The sequence below is a fragment of the Pelodiscus sinensis genome, chromosome 11 (genome assembly GCF_049634645.1).
Source record: "Pelodiscus sinensis isolate JC-2024 chromosome 11, ASM4963464v1, whole genome shotgun sequence".
Lineage (NCBI taxonomy): Eukaryota > Metazoa > Chordata > Testudines > Trionychidae > Pelodiscus > Pelodiscus sinensis.
Genome location: NC_134721.1, coordinates 18633945 through 18653468, shown reverse-complemented (window position 1 = coordinate 18653468; position 19524 = coordinate 18633945). Strand labels below are relative to the sequence as shown.

General features: G+C 42.6%; 1 protein-coding gene across 2 annotated transcripts in view; it reads right to left on the bottom strand.

Annotated features, from left to right (window-relative positions):
* Positions 1-2852: 2852 nt before the first annotated feature.
* LMCD1 (LIM and cysteine rich domains 1) overlaps positions 2853-19524 on the bottom strand; it is a 77125-nt gene continuing 60453 nt past the window's right edge. The window contains exons 4-6 of one of the 2 annotated variants that reach the window (XM_006132806.4): positions 17412-17747; positions 7118-7333; positions 2853-5048 (exon numbers count right to left, since the gene is read on the bottom strand). In XM_006132806.4, coding sequence (XP_006132868.2) covers positions 4890-5048; positions 7118-7333; positions 17412-17747 — 711 coding nt within the window. In that variant the 3' untranslated portion in view covers positions 2853-4889. The remainder of the gene's footprint in view (positions 5049-7117; positions 7334-17411; positions 17748-19524) is intronic. The other variant, XM_075938707.1, reaches the window with a different exon arrangement.

Here is a 19524-nt window from a genome sequence, read left to right as displayed (position 1 = left end):
ACTTCTGCAGAAAAGAAGTTATAGTTTTATCTACTGGTATCAGAGCAAAATCGAAACTAGAACATGGTATGTTAGCATTTTGAAATCCTGAGTGATCAAATTAATTATTTAATGCAGTAAGTATGTCTATACAGCAGGGATAAAGCTGAAATAAGCTACACAACTTAAGCTACGCAATTGACATAGCTCAAGTTGAAATAGCTTATTTCAGCCAAAAACTGAAATAAGCTATTTATCTAGCAGGAAGTCTGAGAGAGCACTCGTCCTCCTACTTCCCTTACTCATAAAATGAGGGTTACAGGAGTCGGAGTAAGAAGTCCTCCAGCTCGACAATATGCCAAAATAACTGCTTGCATTGTAGATGTGGACTGTTCTTTTGGAATAATGTCAGTTATCCTATACATAGTAGCCCAATGTCTGTTAGTCTGTAATGCTGAAATGCTGTCTGTTCCCTCGGGGCGGCCTGTGCTGCATGGGGAGTGTGGGGTCCAAACGGCCGTTTGATCTCCCATGGCAGCCTGGCTGAGCGGCGCAGAACTCAGCTGAGCACCACAGCCGGAGAGGAAGGAGGGTGGGGTGGTGATATGCGGCGTGACAGCAGCTCTAGGCCCCGCCCCCTGGCTGTTACCGTTACCTCCCCGCCCCCCTTTGACTCCCGCCGTGGTGCTCAGCTAACTTTTGAGCTGCTCAGCCAGGCTGCCGCATGGAAGCAAGTGGCATAAGCAACCATTTGGGCTCTGCGCTCCTCATGCAGCACGGGGCGTGCGGAGCCCAGAAAGCCATTTGGGTGCTGCAGTTCCCCGGGTGAGAGGCAGAAGGGGGAGGAGAAGAGAGAGAGAGAGAGAGAGAGAGAGACTGGAGGCTCAGGAGAGTAGACCAACATGGAGGAGAGACCTGAAAATCCCATCTTATGACAGGCTAATTGATTAGCTCTGAAATAAAACTGCTGTGTAGATGCACCCTAGTAGTTTATCCACCACTTAGGGGCAGTGGGCCTGAAGAGTTCCCTGTAAGATTGTCTTTTTTACCAATAGAAAAAAAAGGCACTCATTGAGCTTGTGACACATGCTACATACAAATGTATACGGTTGGTATTGAATGTTAAATTATAATTGTAAATTCTAATCCATGGCCTGTGATCTTCATTGATTAGGAAAGATATGCAGAAGATATTAGCATTATGACTCTTTTTACATAATCAGAAATTAACACCCAGAATAAACTGAGAAAGTTTAATTTACTATTTTATCTGGCAAGATTAAATAAAACAAACCAGGTTTTAAATCGGTTCAATTTGCAATAGCTCAGAGAGAAAGAATGAGATGTTCTTGTGAAGATGGGGCAATAAAAGAACAGCAGGTATAATGGTGTTGAGAATGAAACTTCTGGTTTGCCAACTTTAAAAAAAAAAACAATTTTAAAGAATTTAGGAGTAAAACATAATTTTATTCCAGTAATTCAAAAACTAGACTGAATTCTGCTCTTATAGTCTTATAATACAAAATAGTTTGGCCCACCACAGCAAAGTTTCAGAATGGAAATTAAGAACATGATTCTACCAACCTTTCTTTATGTGAATGATCTCTTTTCTTATGAGGATTACTCACATATCAACGATCTGTAGGACCAGATTCTAACAGAAAAACGGCAGAATATTAAGACCTCTATTTCTGTATAATTTCACACCCCGATTTGATCTGTTCTCTCAGTTTAAATTAGGCATGGCTATTCAACAGCCAAGTTGTCCATCATGGTTTATGTCCTCTCTCTTCCCCCAGATACCTCCTCCTATTTGGGGGGCCATTTCCAACAGTGACACTTATAGCTTGGCTACCTAGAGCACTAAATGCCCTTATGGCATCTAGGAATAGGCAGAGTGAAGTTGTGCTTTAGCCAATACTCCAACCCTGCTTTGCCAGGGCACACCCTGAGATGGGTGTGGATGGGCAGAAGCATTACCTAGAGTCATTGGGCTACTTTTACACCACATTGGACTGTCAAGTGCCTAGATCCCCCAACTTTACTTCTTTGTACTCCAGGAGACTGTGGCACAATGGAAAAAAAAATGAAGCCAGAAGTAACTTAAGATGCAGATACAAAACCATTGTCAGCAAGGTCAGTCAGGCCCCAAGCAGGACAAACTGCTCGCATGAAAGTGAAACTTCATGGGACAGTAAAGTCCTCTGATTTGAAGGCACCAGTAGTCTGCATTCATTGGGTCTGACATTTACACATATTACCACTATAGAAATTCTTTTGAAATAAGGTAGAACAAATTGTTCTTATGTTCTCTCTGATCTGAGCATGTAAAGAGGAAGATCACTTGACATCTACACCATTTCTTTACAAGCTGCTGTAGCTGAGACATTTTTAGATGAAATCTGAACTTGAGTATCTTCAGCTTCAGACTCGTGTCCATTTCAAAGAAGATATACTGCAAGGAATAAACATTCTTATTTTAAGCAAAATTAGAAACCAATTACTCTCTGGGTAGGGGATAGATCACAACAAAGTACTCTCTATGCACTGCAACAATGATATTTACTATATTTAAAAAACTCAATGTTTTAGTGACTCATTGCATGTGATTTGTAGTTTTCTTTTTATATTTACCTCTTATGAAATCTGACTATAACATGGCATACTTTGGAGAGTGAACAAATAGAAAGTAAATGCTGTCTAGATTCTAATTTCTTTATTGAAAGCATATTCCCTATATGAGTCAAGTTATTTTTACCAATGATTGCATGCAGTGGGTGCTTTTACCTTTCTTTTTCGAAGTGTCATTAAGAAAGTTCACATACTTTGGGCAGCAATAATTCAGGATACTATAAAGGATATCAAAAAAAGGGTGCAGTAAAACTAAATTTATTTTTCATTCACATATTGCTAACATTCAATAACCATGGTCTACTTGTATCCAAAGCTATTCAAACAGAGCTTAACAATTCCTAGTATAACTTGGAGACAACACATTTTAAGATGATTTATGTCCTACCCAGGTCAGAAGTAACTGAGTCAGAGATGAGTCAGACAAAGTAGCTACAGGCAATCCCAGTCATATGTATACTGTAGGTACTCCACAAATGATGCATTTTCACTGTTTCTATGACTATTGCCATCAGCACAACTTCAGAACTGTTGATGCCACCACATCAGTCCTGGAGGTCAAGGTTTATATTTAGTGTCCAAGAATGTCCAGGAATACCAATTATAACATATCATCTAAGTGAGTGGTCTTCTTAACAAAACCCTCAGTGTGTGTATTGTAAGAGTACCCACAGACCTCCATGTGTGGATATAGCCTTTCCCTACCCTATTATCAGATACAGACTTTTATGGATTCATTCATAGTAGCAGATGTTTTGTCTAGTGTGACGTTAGGATTGATTACACTTCAATTTCATGTGGAACAGGTATATGGTACACAAACACTGAGACTGTTGTGACTATAATAAAGGGGTGAAGAGCTAGGAACCTGATTTGTGCCTCCAGCTTTCAAATGCATAGGCCTATTCACCTCATTTTCTAGTCATATTAAAGAAATTGTTCACACACTCAGCATGCACTTACACTTTGTCTGCAAGTAAGACATCTTCTATAGTTTGAAGAATGTTTAGCCAGAAATCCCAAGCATAACATACCTAGCATGGAAATATTGTTGCAAACGATATTCCAGTTTTGTCAGTAATTTGGGTATAATAATATAGAAAACTAGGCTTATACACCATGTGTACCATCTGGATATTCTTTGCGTCTGTTAAAAGAATCTGATGGCTGTAGGGAATTGATAATAGGATCAGAAGGGTCTGGAAGTTAAGAATCCTTTCGGTTTCTTGGGTAGGAGCATTAAAATGTTATATCAGGCACAGCAAGAACCAAATTGAGAAAATTATTTTCCCGTGAGACTTCCAGACCCAAGTCCAAATGCTATAAAAATGCAAATGGGTCCCACTTTTGAGGCCATCCCATTAATAATATGCCTCTGCCCAGAAATTCACACACGATAAAGGGGATCACAAAGATGAGCATGAGGTTAAAGCCTGTACTCTTGGGGCTACAAGTCTAGAATTTCCAGAATTTTTTCATCTTCTCTAAACTCCAATTAAATAGTGGGATTAGTCAATTGCTCTTATCACTCCATTCTGCCATCAACTTAGATATGCCTGGTGCATAGGAAGGCTGCAATAACCTACTGGCAATCAAATTCTTGTGGACAATTAAGATGCCACATTATAGTGAAAAGGTGGGACATTATACACCAACAAGGAAAAGCCTGCTGATTTCCACAATGTACATGTTATTCCTGGTCACAACATAATTGTGGGGGTTAATCTAATTCCCTGAAGCCATTGATTTGCTACTAATTGCTAGTTTTCTATGAATACATGTATTTTAAAACTCATTAACTGGAAGTATAGTATGCCAAAAAAAGGGCATATGAAATGTCATTATAAAAAGGATTCATCAAGATCTTACAGTTGAACCAAAAGTCTGCATGTTTCTGAATGTCTTGGGTTCATATTAGTCATAGGCTAATTATAAGATGTAGCCTAGTGTATTTCATCTCCCAGTTATTACTAACACCAATGTGCTAGAGCAATTCTTTCCCATTAGGAGAACAGAGATCTCCTTCCTTCCCCCTAGCACGGGAATTTTCCTTTGTTTCCTCCAAAAAAAGGGTTATTTTCCTTAAAATAAAAAATCAGTTCCATTTAAGGAGGGGTGGAGAGTGGTTCTATCTGCCTGGCAGTGAACCACCAGACTCTAAATTGAGCCCAATAGGGAGAGATTCTCCTCCTCCATCCCCTTCTGCATATTTGTCAATTTACACCAATTCTAGCTTGGATCTGAGAGAGCAGACTTTAGATTCTCAAACTACTGGGTGTTCATGGATGTTTGGTTTTACTGCAGGTCGTACATAGAAGCTTGGTTTTATCCAGACTGAACGATTTGCCAGTAAGCAGCGTCTCACACTCCAGACAGGTAAAGTGTTTCTTGTGCCAGGTCAGCCCTTCAACTTGCTGGTAGTCCTCTGAGAATATTATCTGTGGATGGAAAACAGATAATCCTGTTAATTCCTCTGTATGAGGGAAAACTATGGCAATAGTCACCCTTCCAATTGCCAAATTGGAGCACAAAAAACCAAATGAACATGCTTACTGGTCGACATTAGATACAAAGGATGTTTTAGGAGATTGCATAAACAGTGAGTATGAGATTATTCTTGTTTGTTAAACCAAGTCCATAGACCACAATTATTTACAGCTTCATAAAAGAAGAACTAAAAATCCCATCGATTTTAGAGGCAAATAAAGGGGAAATTTAGCTTTGTTACGCTAATATAAATCCAGTATATCCACACCAAGCAAAATGAAGTACCTCTAGATTCATGATAGTGGAGTTAGAAAATGACTGTCCCCCAAAGAGTATGGATGAACACAAAATGAGTTACTCATTTGTGACAAACATAACAGCCATCATACTTGATGTCAGACTAAAGGTCCATCTAGCCCAGTATTCTGTTTCTTGACAATGGCCAGTGCCAGATGCCTCAGAGAATGAACAGGACAAGTTATCAAGTGATCCATCCTCTCACCTATTCATAACATCTGTTTTTCAGAAGCTGGGGTCACCACCTCTACCCATCCTGGCTAATTGCCATTGATGATCCTATCTAGCACTTTAACCCTATTTTAGTCTTGGCCTTCACAAATCATCTGGCAAGTAGTTCCACAGGTTGACTGTCTGTGAGAAACAGTACTTCCTTTTGTTTGCTTTAAACCTGCTATCAATTTTATTTGGTGACCTGTAGAGTTCTTGTGTTATGGAAAGGAGAAAAATTCCTATATTCACTTTCTCCACCTTGCCTAGATTTTAGACGTCTTTCATATCCCCCCCTTAGTGGTCTCTTTTTCTAATAGGGAGCAATGTCAGTGCTTTATCATGCTTCAGTGCATGACTATTTCCCTACAATACTGTAATTCTATAATGCAAATACTGTTAGCTTCAACATCTTAAGTTGTTTTTAAACAAACACGCACAATTTGGATCAGAAAAATCTCTCAAAGTTTTGCACCATTTGTATATGTTGATAAGAAAGTCCTATGAAGGTAAAATATGAAATTGTTCTCAACTACATTTCAATGAGACCATTATCCAGGACATTTTAACAAAGACCACGTTCAATAGCCACAATAGCCAGTAGATATTCTATGACCAAGCTTCTTAATGGTTAAATTGCCCTAAATTAGGATCTTAGACTTGAACCACTTCAAATTTGAGACTCAATCTCTGGATCAGAGTCTGGGTCTATCCAGTGACTTTGGTTCTAGTCCAGATCCCAAAACCAAAGGAGAAATATAGCCTCTTTTCTGGTTTTAAAATGAGCAAAGTCTCACAAGATTGGTTGCCCTTCTGAGGAGATTTTGGCAGGAAATAGTGGAAAGTTGCAAGATTGTGCCTTTGTTGGCAAGAAATACAATACAGCCAGAACAACATTTTCTCCACTGTAAATTCCATACCTGAAACCCAGCCCTATGCCACGAACCTCATCTTAAATCTAATCCTGATTCAGTTGCTGGCCTATGAGAAGCTCTGAAAAATTAAGGTATTTAAACCACAACTGCCAGTTTCAACAAAAGCAACAGCATATGAATCTCATTAAGATTCCAGTTCATAATCCTTACTATCATCTGCATGGAGACTTCATTCTTCTAGTAGCCCTGTACTGCACATCCCCAACTCACGAGCCACGTTTATTGTCCTTGACGTTTCTAGAGCTAGTAGGAAGCATCAGAGAACAAATTCTCTACCTTCCACATGTATTTGAGCCTCAAAAGTCACCTAGGAAGATCAGATCCACACAGCCTCAGAAGTGCATGTATGCATGAACACACACCCCTTCCCCTCCCCCCCTCCACACACAAAAAGCATCCATGTGCCGGGAGGAAGAATCCCACCAATAAGCAGGATGCAGCTAGAAGAGAATTTCCTGAGTATATAGAGATGGAGGAACATAGAAGTGGAACAGGCCCTCCCTATCTCTTTGCATAGGATCCCACACAGCTTGTCTGCATGGGAGACTAGCAGAATCATAGTAGGGAACCGGCCCTACCTCATCACAAGCTGCACAGCGCGGCCTTATGCTCTCGCAATAATGGCGTCCACACCAAACTGCGCCGTTCTTCCAGAAGTAGATCAGGTCAACCAGAGGTTCAGAGCACTTGTAGCACACAAAACAGGCTGGGTGCCACAGGCGATTGTAGCCTGCTCGGTCCACATACACCACAGGGTAGTCCGCAGGCACCACCTCTTTGCAGATCTCGCAGCACTAGAATAGAGAATAGAGGACTGTGTGGGGATAGCAGAGAGGAAGACTGCCAAGCTAGTTCGTATCTTCTACCGGACAAGAATACTTTCTGCAATTCACGTGGCAATCAAACCCACAGAAAAAAGCGTGAGGCACGCTCATGATTAGAAATTGTGCATATTTTAGTGGCTTTTTTAAACAAGGAATTCTTGATTTATGGCATTTTGGATCTTAAATTCTAGTATCAAACAGATAACCGCAATGGTGGACTAATACAGTAATCCACATAGCCTGAAAGAGTTAGTCTTGTCTCCCACACAGAGGGCATCTCAATATTCCAGGGGAAGCAATATTTAGACAGGAATGCTGCTAATTATTCAATAATATACCAAGAGGAATGCTTTCTGGTCTCAGACTTAGTCAGATAAGCAGCTTATGTCCTGAAGCAGGATTAAAATCTATCAGTGACTTAACAGCAGAACATGTAGGAATTTTTATAAAAAAGTGTTCAATATATATATTGCTTGCTCTGCATCATTTGGGCTTAAACTGTCCCCTTATCCTCATAGTAGGTGGAAGAACTGAGCAGAGGTCCATTTTTACTGCAGTACATTTCTACATGGGCCAAATGTCGGAAAAAACCCTTTTCTGGAACATCCCTTCCCTGTAAAATGAGGTTTACAGGGGTGCCAAAAAAGCACATCTGCTCTTCTGAAAAAAAGCTTCAGAAGAGCAGACACGTTCCCTGGATGCGGCAGAATTTCAGGGATCTCTCTGTAGTGTAGACATATCAGAAGTGAAATTAGAAACCAGTCTCAAGGATCTTAAGCATGCAGTAGGGATCTTAATGGTTAACCAATAAGCCTCTCCTTTAATGGAGGAGGCTTACCAGTTACAGTTAAGCAGTGGCATCTAGAGCAGCCCCTGCCCACTGCCAGCCCAGCTGAAGCACCCTCATCCATGGCAGGCCAAGCCCAGGTGAGAGACACACAGACAGAGAGAAAGGGGAGGTGCTCCAGCCTGTTTAAATGTTATGTTTAACCAGTTCACCTATTAACAGGATTTTACATCCCTGTCGGACAGTGTTGAGAAGCTGACCCATGGAAAGCATTACAGACTTGATACCCCACAATCAGAAACAAGGGCCAGTGCTTCAGCTGGGGTAAGTGGGCACAGCTCCTCTGAAGTCAATGGAGTGACATGAATTTTCCACTGACTAAAGATCTGATCCTGTAACTGGCTGATGAGAATGAGTTGATTAATGTAACAGTTACACAGGCTGCAAGGTATCATTGCAATGATCTAATCTGATCGCCACGTAACAGGGCCATAGGACTTGTCTGAATGAATTCCTGCTTGAACTCCAGCAGGTCTTCTAGAAAAAGACATGCAATCTCTATTTAAAGCTTTCCCATGAGGGAGAATCTGCCACGGCCCTTGATCTGCTGCTCAAATAATAGTCACCATCACAGTTAGTGATTTGCACCTTGTTTCTAGTCTCAATTAGTCCTCCTCCAATTTCTAGCCAGGGGGAGGGGTTATATGTCAGCTAGACTGAAGAGCCTTCTTATCAAAGTTTCTGTTCCTCATGTAGGTACCTATAGACTCAAGTCGATTCTTGATCTTCTCCTTTAAAGTTCAATACAGCCTACAATCTTTGCTCTTAAGGGGTTAATGTAACACTTGGCCTTCGTGAAACAGATTATGCTTGTTTCCAATGTACCAATTTGAATGGCTCTATCCAGAGCTCAATTAAAAAAAAAAAAAAAAAAGGATTTTTGGGGCTACAGCCCAGGGCCCTGGACTAAGTAGGGGGGAGCCCCCACAAAATGATCTCTGGGCTGCCAGAAGTCCAGACCTTTTTAAGAGGCTCCCTTCGCCTGGGCAGCAGGCACTAAATCCCTGTGTTCTGGCTCTAACTGGTGTGCGTGTATGTGTGCAGCGACATGGTTCTGCACACTGCCTGGGCTGGAGCAGTGTTGCCTTGTGCACCGGGGAAGGTTCTGTCCTACAGGGCAGCACAGCCCACTCTAAGCCATCTGCTTCCCTCCTCTCTCCCCCCCCCCCCCGAGAGGAGCTGCCCCCTGGGAAGCTCCCCATACACAAGCCCACTGGCCAATCCTGCATCATATCTACCTCCTGGACCTCACCCCCAACCCTGAACCCTACTCTAGCAACCCTACTGCCCAGAACGTCACTCTTCAACCCCAGCCCCCTCCCTCACTCCCAATCACTTGATGCCAGCCTGCAGCCCCCTCCTGCACCTCAAACATTTCCACCCCACCGCAGAACCCCCGCCCCAGCTGGAGCTATCACTCCCTCCTGCACCCATTTTTGTGCCTCAAACCAGAGCACCCTCCTGCTCTGAACCCCTCAGTTTAGAGCTAGTGGGCCCCAAAACAATCTAATAGCCCCAGGCCCGAAAGTTAATCTGGTCCTGCCTATATCAGTGACTTGTCCTCTTCATTATTTCTCCCAATCTATAAAGCTGACCAGTTTTGATTTTACATTTACATGACCTGCTTTAACACTGAACAAAACAAAACAAAAAATTCAGCAGTTCTTAACTAGTGTAATTTTATGCAGACGTTGAAAGTTTAAAAGCATAGTTCTCTGTTCACATAGTGGTTTTAAAACAGGTGACATTCCATGGACTTGTCGTTTTACTCTTCATTTACACCATGCAAGAGAATCAGGGCAGATCTACACTTACCCAGAGATCGATGCTCCAGAGTGATTTTTCCAAGGTTTGATTTAGCGAGTCTAGTAAGGACCCACTAAATTAATCCCTGACAGTGCTCCCATTGACCCAGGTATTAATGAGTTTGCAAGGAATAACAGGAAGTTGACAGGAGAAACTCATGTCAACTTCCCGCAAGGGGGATGCCACAGAAATTTGATTAAGTACGTTGACTCCAGCTATGACAGACAGAACTCCAGCTACAAGACTAAGTCATTTTTTTCTCCTCAGCATAGACCTGGCCTAGGTTCCACATGTCCACACAGGATGGGAAGTGAAAGCAAGCTGCAGGTACTTGGAGATCAGAGAGCTCAAATTACAATTAAGGCTAGGTTTTTTTTTTTTTTAAATAGGTCACAATAGGAAATCCTATAACCATTTTTAAAATATATTTAAAGTCTGTTTTCTACAGCTCCAAAGCATACTTTGTGGCTGACAGGTTGCCTTTGATGTTCCTATTTTACAATTTTGGATGGACAGAGTCTGCCTTATAGCTGCTGAGTCTGCACTTGATCAGCATTTTAGTTTCTCAGCCATCAAATGAAGTGCTTTTTAAGTGGCAGCTGGAATTTCTTCCAGCACAGCCTTTGGCTGCAAGGCAATTTTCTACCAGCAGTCTTTGAAGCACTGGTTAAAGTTTCATCAAAACAAGATGTACTGCTTAAGCAACTTAGGTTTCACACGTGTTGTGATTTAAATTGCTCTGCCTGATTAATTGTTTCACCAAGTAAATTTCCAACTGTTTCTCAGAGTTTAATGCTACAAGAGTTGTGAGTAATCAGACATTAGGAAATCTCGATTCGAGCTACCTCCAATGCCTATTTACGGCAAACAACAATTTTGTTCTCAATATTCCAGGGGAAGCAGTACTTGGACAGGAATAAGAAAAAAATATTAAGTTGTGTAACATTTGACTTTACTTCCAAAGACCTAGAGAAACCAAATGCAGGCACAATCAGAAGATGGGGAGGGGAGCACTGTGCCAAGAATACCTCCACCAAACCAAGCAGAGTATTGGAGCAATAATCATCTCTCTTCTGAAGATTCATCCTTCCCCAACTTCATTCCTGACAGAAGGGAGCCCACCAGATTTCATCAGGGCTCAAGTACAGAAAATACTATTTCCAGATGAGCACATTCCTTGACTGCCTAGACGAGTCTTCTCTTTTATAGCAGAACTCTCTGCTGTATGGTCATTGCCCTTCATATGTTTTTTCCACCATCAAACGTTTCCAGCATGTGGGCTTGCAACAACACGCTGCTGCTGCTTTCCTTAGTTAGAGCTGCAAGAAAGGGCTTGAACCCAAACAGCATTGAAGTTTGATTCCCCTCTATTACAACTGCACCTTCCCTTCGTACCGGAGAGGATCCCGTTGTTCATTTTGACAAGGAGGATCAACCCGTGTTACAAGCCGTCTTAAGGAACACTTTCTTGTTCCAACGTTCAGATTAAGGAGTGAACCATTCCGGGCTTCAGTTTGAGACAGGCTTCTGAAGGGTCACATTTCACAAGGGCATGAACAATGAAGTCCTAAACTATAGAAAAGGTGGTGGAAATGTAACAAAATCCAAGCTCTACAATTTCTTTCCTCCAGGGGGTTGTATAAACCCGTGGTCACCAACCAATAGATCACGATCTACTGGTAGATCTCAGGGGCTCTAAGAGTAGCTCTTGAGCCCTCTGAACTGCACACCTGCGCAGTACATTTACATTAGATTTCCTCATGTAATGTAGGCGGGGCTTCAAGGAAGGGGCGGGGCAGTAGATCTTCACCTGTTCTGAGACTTAAAAAGTGATCTTGGGTATAAAAAGGTTGGAGACCACTGGTATAAACTGTACCCCTCCCCAGCTTCAGCGGACGTGGATTTACTCGGTTTCACATTCTAACAATAGAAAAAAATCTCAAAGCGGAACCACATCCCAACCCCAGGATGTTCTGCTGTTGTGCAATATCTACAAATTACTGTGGAGCTGAATGACGTTAACTGCCCCTTTACAGCTTTAAAGGCGCTTGTATGGGCAACACTCCTGGGAACATGCCCATTGTGTTGCAGAGTTCAAATATTGTGCTCTGCCCCATCTTAGGCAGGGAGAAAGATGTTAGAAACATGAGGCCACATAAATAAGGCCTGACTTGAACACACACACACACACACACACACACACACACACACACACACACACACACACACACACACACACACACACGGTGGTTACATTTCTCAATGCCTTTAATCCTGAAGGGTCCTAACACACCAATAGATAGTGAGACAGTCATCCATCTCCGGAGTAGCAAACATGTTTTGCATCAGCCAGACTGTGTATAAAAAGGAAACTGAAGCATAACTTCTGCACTCGAAAGTGACAGGGAGAATCATCATTTAGTTTGTTTTTGTGTTCGTTATTTTGCACAAGTACAGAGAGTCTAAGTTTGATGTTCTAGCCAAAATACAAACACCAACCACCACCACCACCACCACCGATGGGTTGTTTAAATGTCAGGGCATGGTTTTAGAGACCATTTGGCCATTGGAAACTTCCCTGGGACCATCTGTATCTAGATCCCTCCACACATATGGATGCAGATATAGATACAAAGTTTGTAGCCACAAGAAGCAAGCTGCGGATATCCACATTGCATCTGCAGATGCAGATACCTATGGATATCCACCAATTTGCAGGGTTCTAGATACAAAATTTGTATCCATATCCTCATCCAGAGCTGCAGAAATGAGCTGTAGATATCTGTGGATTTGCAGGGCTCTATCTAGGTCTGTCTGGGGTCACTGGCTCTGTCCCAGCTCAGGGAGGAGCAGGCTATCTAGTGAATTCACCACCGTATTCAGCAGCAACCTACAACTTGCTTACTGCCCCATAGGAGGCGGCCTCTAAGAACTGACCCAACCCAACTCTGCTGGTTTTTTTTTTTTTTTTAATATCCAACTGACTCAAACCGCAATATTAAATGAGTAAACTCTCTCACTGGGTTCAAGCTCATGTTTCTTGCCAACACAAACACGTGTGTGTCTGTTCCATCTTATGGCCGTTATTCAGTCTTCACTAACCATCAAAAAGCATTGTACAGTAATATTCCTGCTTATTATTCCTTGTGGTAAATGGCACTCGCACATTTTAGGAGTGATCATAATAAGGCATTCTTGCCTTACAGCTCCATTTCTCTGGGGAGGAGTGAATATTTCATTTGCTGACTACCACCTGGGGTAACTGAATGCTACCCCCTCCGAACTGAATGGTTTCCAACCTGACCTCTCAAAAGAGCCAGTCATGCTCAAATCTCACTTACAAGGGAAGTTTCCACAGTCAAAGCTGTTTTAATAAAAAAAAAGAAGGTCTGTGCTTCCACTGAATATTTAATAGATGTCTGCTGGCCTCTGAGTATTTGGAACTGTGGCTAATTTTGATTGACTGCTTAGCTCTCTGGTTCGTTTAATTCCAGCATGCTGGCTGCAGTACTGGAACATTTCTGGAGACTGGGTGGGTCAGAAATATTCTGATTTCTGCCTGACAGAAAACTAGTTTGGCTAACAGGAGGGAAGGAGCGCAGTCCCATGATAGTTATGGAACCCCTCCCTCATAGGGAGAAAAAAAGGGCAGCCAGAATGGTTTGAGATCAGCTCCCTTTCTTAGGGAGAAAATTACACTGATCTAATAAGTTTTGCTTTCTACAGTTGGATTCCAATAGAAAACAGCTGCCTGAGTGTGCAACACCAGTGTCAAGGTTAGTATTCGCCACTTGATACATGCAATTAACATGAAAGGAACTTGTCACAGGGAACTCAAATAGCCACAGACACACAAACTGGAACGGCCCCATGTAGAGCGACTGTTGTCACAACACAAAGCTAGGAGCCAGTCTGGCACAAGGTTTTTGTCCTCTACTTCTACGTGATTCTTTGACAGCAAAATGAGTTTGTGTTAGACCAGGGTGCCACTCTGCTGCTGAAATTCATGCAAACCTTCCCACTGGGATAGAACTGAGTCCATACCCTCTTAGTTGGAGCTGTAATAGAAGACAAGCAAAATGCTGTAGAACTCAGTGTTGGGAAAATCCAACAGTATACCCTAGCATTTCACATTTTGCAACCCTGCTAAGTTCCAAGATGGGCCTCCTCCCTCACCCTCGGCACTTGTATCCTTTAGTGGCTGGAAATTGCGACCTCACGATCCTCTATTATGGGAGCCCAGCAGGCCCACTGATGGGGGGAGGGAGTGGCATGGGAGGGTGGAAGGGGGTAACTACCCTCTTTGCCACAAGGGCCAACAATTCAAAAGTGCCCAGGGCTCTGGTGCTACAGTCTGGGGAAGGGGCAGTATGACAGTCCTGGTAGTGCTTAGGGCTGGCTGACTTGGCCCTCCACTGCCTCCCTCCCCACCACATCCCATGCCCAGGGGTCCAAGGAAGCTGTCTTGCTCCCCTGGTGTTCAGACACTGGCAAATATACTTTACTCTCTGGATAATGCCAAGATTAAACACTCTCCATTCTGAGGTCAGCTTCAGATGGCATGAAGATGGCTCACTACATTTGACTGAAGCCTCCTTGCAAAAGCAGTGGTAAGGAGGAGAGAAGAGGTGAGATCCCACAGACCAAACATAAGTCAGTCCATGCCATGAAGATGTTGCCATATTTAGGCTTATTGTTTAGGAGAAGATTGCTGTAAATTTACAGCATTTTAAATATCTGGCCTGCCTCTTCAAGGAATAAAATACCAATATACATCTTAGTCTGGACAAATGGAAAGATCTGAATTACAGCCCAGTGCATAGCTGCCTCCTTTTCTGGAGTTGAAGATTGATCGGGGAATTGTGCACGATTTAATGGGAACCTGGCATAAAGACAAATTTCTGCTGGGGTACTACAAGCAAATGGGGGAACCCCTGGTAAAACCACAAGCTTGCTTTGCAATTCCCAGCCAAGGTTCCATGTAAGCTGCATGGTAGCACGGCCCTACAGCTGCTTAATGAGCTCTGCCCAGCCAGGGTCTTAGTGCTCCAGGCAGGGAGCTGCCTGGCTAGGAGAGGGGTACAGTAAAACTCCAATAGTCTGGCATCCAATAGTCCGGCACTCCTGCTAGTCCGGCATCAAAATGGCAAGAGCCTAGTGAGGGAGCTTCGGCAAAAAATGAGTCACAAGGTAACAGCGGCAGCAGCTGAACTGAGCAAAAAGGCTTAAAAAACTAACATTACAGTATGTACAATAAAAAAGGGTTAAGAACATTTTATATACAGTATATAATGTATACTATATATCTATATAGTATAAATAAAAAACCAGCTTATAGTACCTCCTGATAGTCCGGCATATCTGATAATCTGGCACCACCTAGGTCCCATAGGTTCCGGATTATCGGAAGTCTTCTGTATTTCTTCCTCAGCTACAGCAGCAGCTCCCTGAGGAGCTGGTAGGGAGGGGACATGCAGCTTAGAGGGAACATTGTTCCCAACTCTTAAGGCCCAACTCTTACCTGTGTGACTAGCGTAATGTCACTGGAGTATGAGAAGCTTAGTGGAATCAAAGTGCAGCTTTATGGCTTCGTTGCACAGCCTCCTCCCATGCTACTTTTAGAGGCAAGAAAAATACAGAGCATACCTAGTACTTAGTGTGACTGTCTGTGAAACTAAGGGGACAGGGAGTTGGTGTGGACAGGAAGAGGGAGCACTCTAGGATACGTGCAAACAAGGCACTGACAGAGGCTCAGGAAACAAGTAAACATCACCATGCAACTCTCAGGAAGCAGCGCCTTAAGTACATCACTTAGGATTGGTGTTGCAGGAATCTCAGCCTTGATCTCTATCTGGCCTTATCCTACTTTCCTTGCTGATTTACACGTGTATGACGTGGATGTAAAATGCTACCAGTTTTCACAGCAAGGCTAGAGAATCAAACCCATTGCCTGTGTTTCTTCAACAGGATTACTTCCTGGGCAGTTCTAGGAAAGCCAATATAAACATTTAACACACTAACATATTCAGCTTCCTGATGTCCTATCGCCTCATACCATTTCAGCTCTGTTAATTGCAACAATCAAATCATACTAAAATAGGTGCTCCTGTTAGACTGGGAAATGTGCAGTTACTCTTTGGTATAGCAAAGTGCTGCCTTGCAGTTCAGCTACATTATATGTTAATTACAAGAGCTATGTTTGTGCTGATTTGGAGACAATTTCAGTTTTCAGCAGGAATCTACAGAAAAAAAGTTCTAAGAAGAATATCAGTGTTATGTATTTGCTTGGAATGACAAACTTCCAGTCTAAAGCCCTCTGTGCCAAGAGGATTTTTATAAAGGAATTTAATGGAAGCCTTCCTTTTTTGGATGGTATATTTTTTGGTTTGCGATTCTTCACCCAGGTTGAAGTTTTGCTGCAATATTCAAAAATCCCTGCTGTATTCCCAGACTCTAAAGACTAGTTACATAACCACTGGACATGGATAAAAAGTGAAAGTTAATAAGGAGGTTTACACTTGATATGGAATGAAAAGTGACTGCACTTGACATGTTACCATCTCAGTATAATAATTACAAGACAATAATCGTCTTAAAAGTCACACATTAGTTTTTCAGTTTTAAAATCAATCACTGAAATGATCTTGGCAAGTATTAGCACAAAATAAGTTTCCAGCTCAATGAATACACTTTATGACAGTATTTCCTGGAATGGTCACACTGACCACCTAAGACACCTTTTCAACTTTGTTGCATTAGATTTATATTCTCCAAGGATAAAAGACTAGTAAAGAATCTGGATCCTTTTGGAAAAGCATTTCAGTCCCAGCTGTGCACATATATAACATGATGTATTCCAGATGTACTAAAATCAAACTTCTGAAATATTAACTAAAAATAACTGCTCCTGTAACTTCAGCACAGAGAACCTCCATTACATGTTCAAAGTGTTACATTCAGGTAAAACACTACCTGCTATTACTGAAGTTGTTTTTATTTGTGTTGAAGACCTAATTGAGTTATTCAGTAATTTATAGGCATAGTAAAATAAAGCCACTAACTGTGTGTGCGCCTTGTTTTCTCATGCCCAACTTGAGACAGCTTGTATCTGATTTTTAGAAGTGCTGAGAACCCATAACTCCCACTGAACACAGTGGGAGCTGCTGTTAATGAAAACCAGGCTGCTTTTTCCATGTGCTTAAATTTAGGTAGTCAGCTTCTGACTTTGGATAATAGGATTTTAAGACACAAATCAATAGTGGGTGAACTCTACTTTGAATGAGAGCAGAGTTGGTCTAACATCGAATGCATCTGTAAGTTGTTCAGGCAATGAGAACACGTCACCATGCAACACTACCAGCCCCCACAACATCATCATGGTTTTCAAGCACTTACATATTCCACTCCTGTTGATGCATCACTCAGGGCTCCATTGGTTGCAACAGATGGCTTACTTGTAGCTGCATTTGTGTTTTGCTGCTTCCCTTCCTCTTTAGCACTGCCACCTTGGCCAGGAAGTGCAACTTCACCAACTCCAAGAGCATCGCTTTTATATTTCTTTACAAAATCTTCCATAAGCTTTAGTTCACTGTCAGCCAGGCCACGACAGTGGAAAGAGTCCTGGTCGTAGATGGGGAGCTGCCTCATCAGCTGCCTGCGACGATAGTATGCCCCTTCCGTGCCGGCTACTGGTTGCATATCCTTTGGAATTAGCTCCATGTACTGTATAGCCTGATGGAAGGAGAAGGAAGAGATCAACATTCTCAAAGTGGTTCCTACACAGAAATACTAACTGTGTGCTTCATAGTTTTAGAGAAAAAAATGGATGAACATGTTCAGAAGAAAATAAGAGGTAGGCTGAACTTCTGGAAGCTAAGTTCTGAGGTTTCAAAGGCAGAGCTGGTCAAAAGTTTAAATAAAATTTGGATAAGAGGCAGGAAAATAACGAAATGTTGGATTTTGTTCTTTTCATTTTTTCCCCTAACTAGCTGCATAAATACTTAGAGCAGTGGTTCTCAAACTTTTTGGCCCATGGCCCACCCCACTCAATGCAGACCACCAGACAACCACCCATGATGACAAAACGAGTCCTGGAGGGGTCTGGCTGGGAGGTTGGGTGCAGGAGTGGGCTGAGGGTGGTGGGTGGGAGGTAGGATACAGGTGGGAGGAGGTTGCAGGATCTGGGCATGAGGGATGCTTACCTGGCTCCATGGCCCCCGTTGCTCCCAGGTGCTGTCCATCATCCTCCCCTGCCCCCATCGATTTTGACCAATGAGCGCAGCAGGGAAAGCCTCCAGGTGAGCCGTTCGCTCTGCTGCTCTTTCCCCAGTTGGGGGAAGGTGACCGACAGCACACAGAGCTGCTTTCTTCCCCCACAAGCTGGATCCGGCCTGTGAGGCTTAGTCCCCCTCCCCCGCACCACACAGTAGGTAGCCAGTGCTGCTACTCTCACTTCATGATGGTGGGGGAGGAAGGGGCAAGCCCCAAGCCTGCAGCCTACCTGTAAGACCATCATGGACCACACTGAGCACCACTGACTTAGAAATCAGCCAACCTGATATTTTCATCTCCGCTTGGACATCTTCATTGTGACCAGGAATGGAAATACTATCTTTAACACATTATATGTAGCTCTTATGGAACATGTTCCATTGATAGGAGTCACAGCACTTTACACAATTATTATAATTCCCATTTGTAAAATATCAAATTACCCAACACCACCAGGCTGGCCAGTGGTAGTACTAGTTCTTCAATCCAGGTCTTCTGGGCAGCACTCTGGTGAACTAGCTTTTAGGCCACATTCTTGTACGCATCCCAATACACCTGACTCAAAGTCATCTAAGTACTAGAAGGTGAGGGGAAGTTAGCTTGTCCAACTGATAGATCTGGATAAACCTGTATAATTATATGAACCTATGCAGCTTCTATTTTAAATGGACTTCCTTTTGAAGCGCGATCCTAGCATAAAAAATAAAATTAAAAATCCACAGACGTTCTCGTCTACCTAAACCATTCTAACCAACATGGTTTAGTTGCCAAGAGATTTTTCCCCGCCCCCAAAAAGCTGTTTATCCAATACAAGCATATCTGGTAACAAAAGAGTTCTGAGCTGAGAGTCAGTCCCTTAATCTTTAGCTTCAGATCCCTTCTAATTGCTTAGTTCTAAACAGACCAGTTGCTACACCCCTGTGCACGGTCACAACAGTTTTGAATACTGACCCTGCTAGTGAGTAGTGCATTAGAAGCCCATCCTCGTAAAATGAGGTTTTCCTAGTTCGAACTAAGCGCTCCGCTAGTTCGAATTAAGTTCGAACTAGCGGAGCGCTAGTGTAGCACCTATGAAAGTTAGTTCGAACTAACATCCGTTAGTTCGAACTAACTCTGTAGTGTAGACATACCCTATTTTTGAAAGCCTCCGACAGTGCAGAAACCAACTACCTGTCTATGGTTGTCATCCAACTCCAGATAACTTAGTTGGGAGTTGAATCAGGACCTTATTTAACAG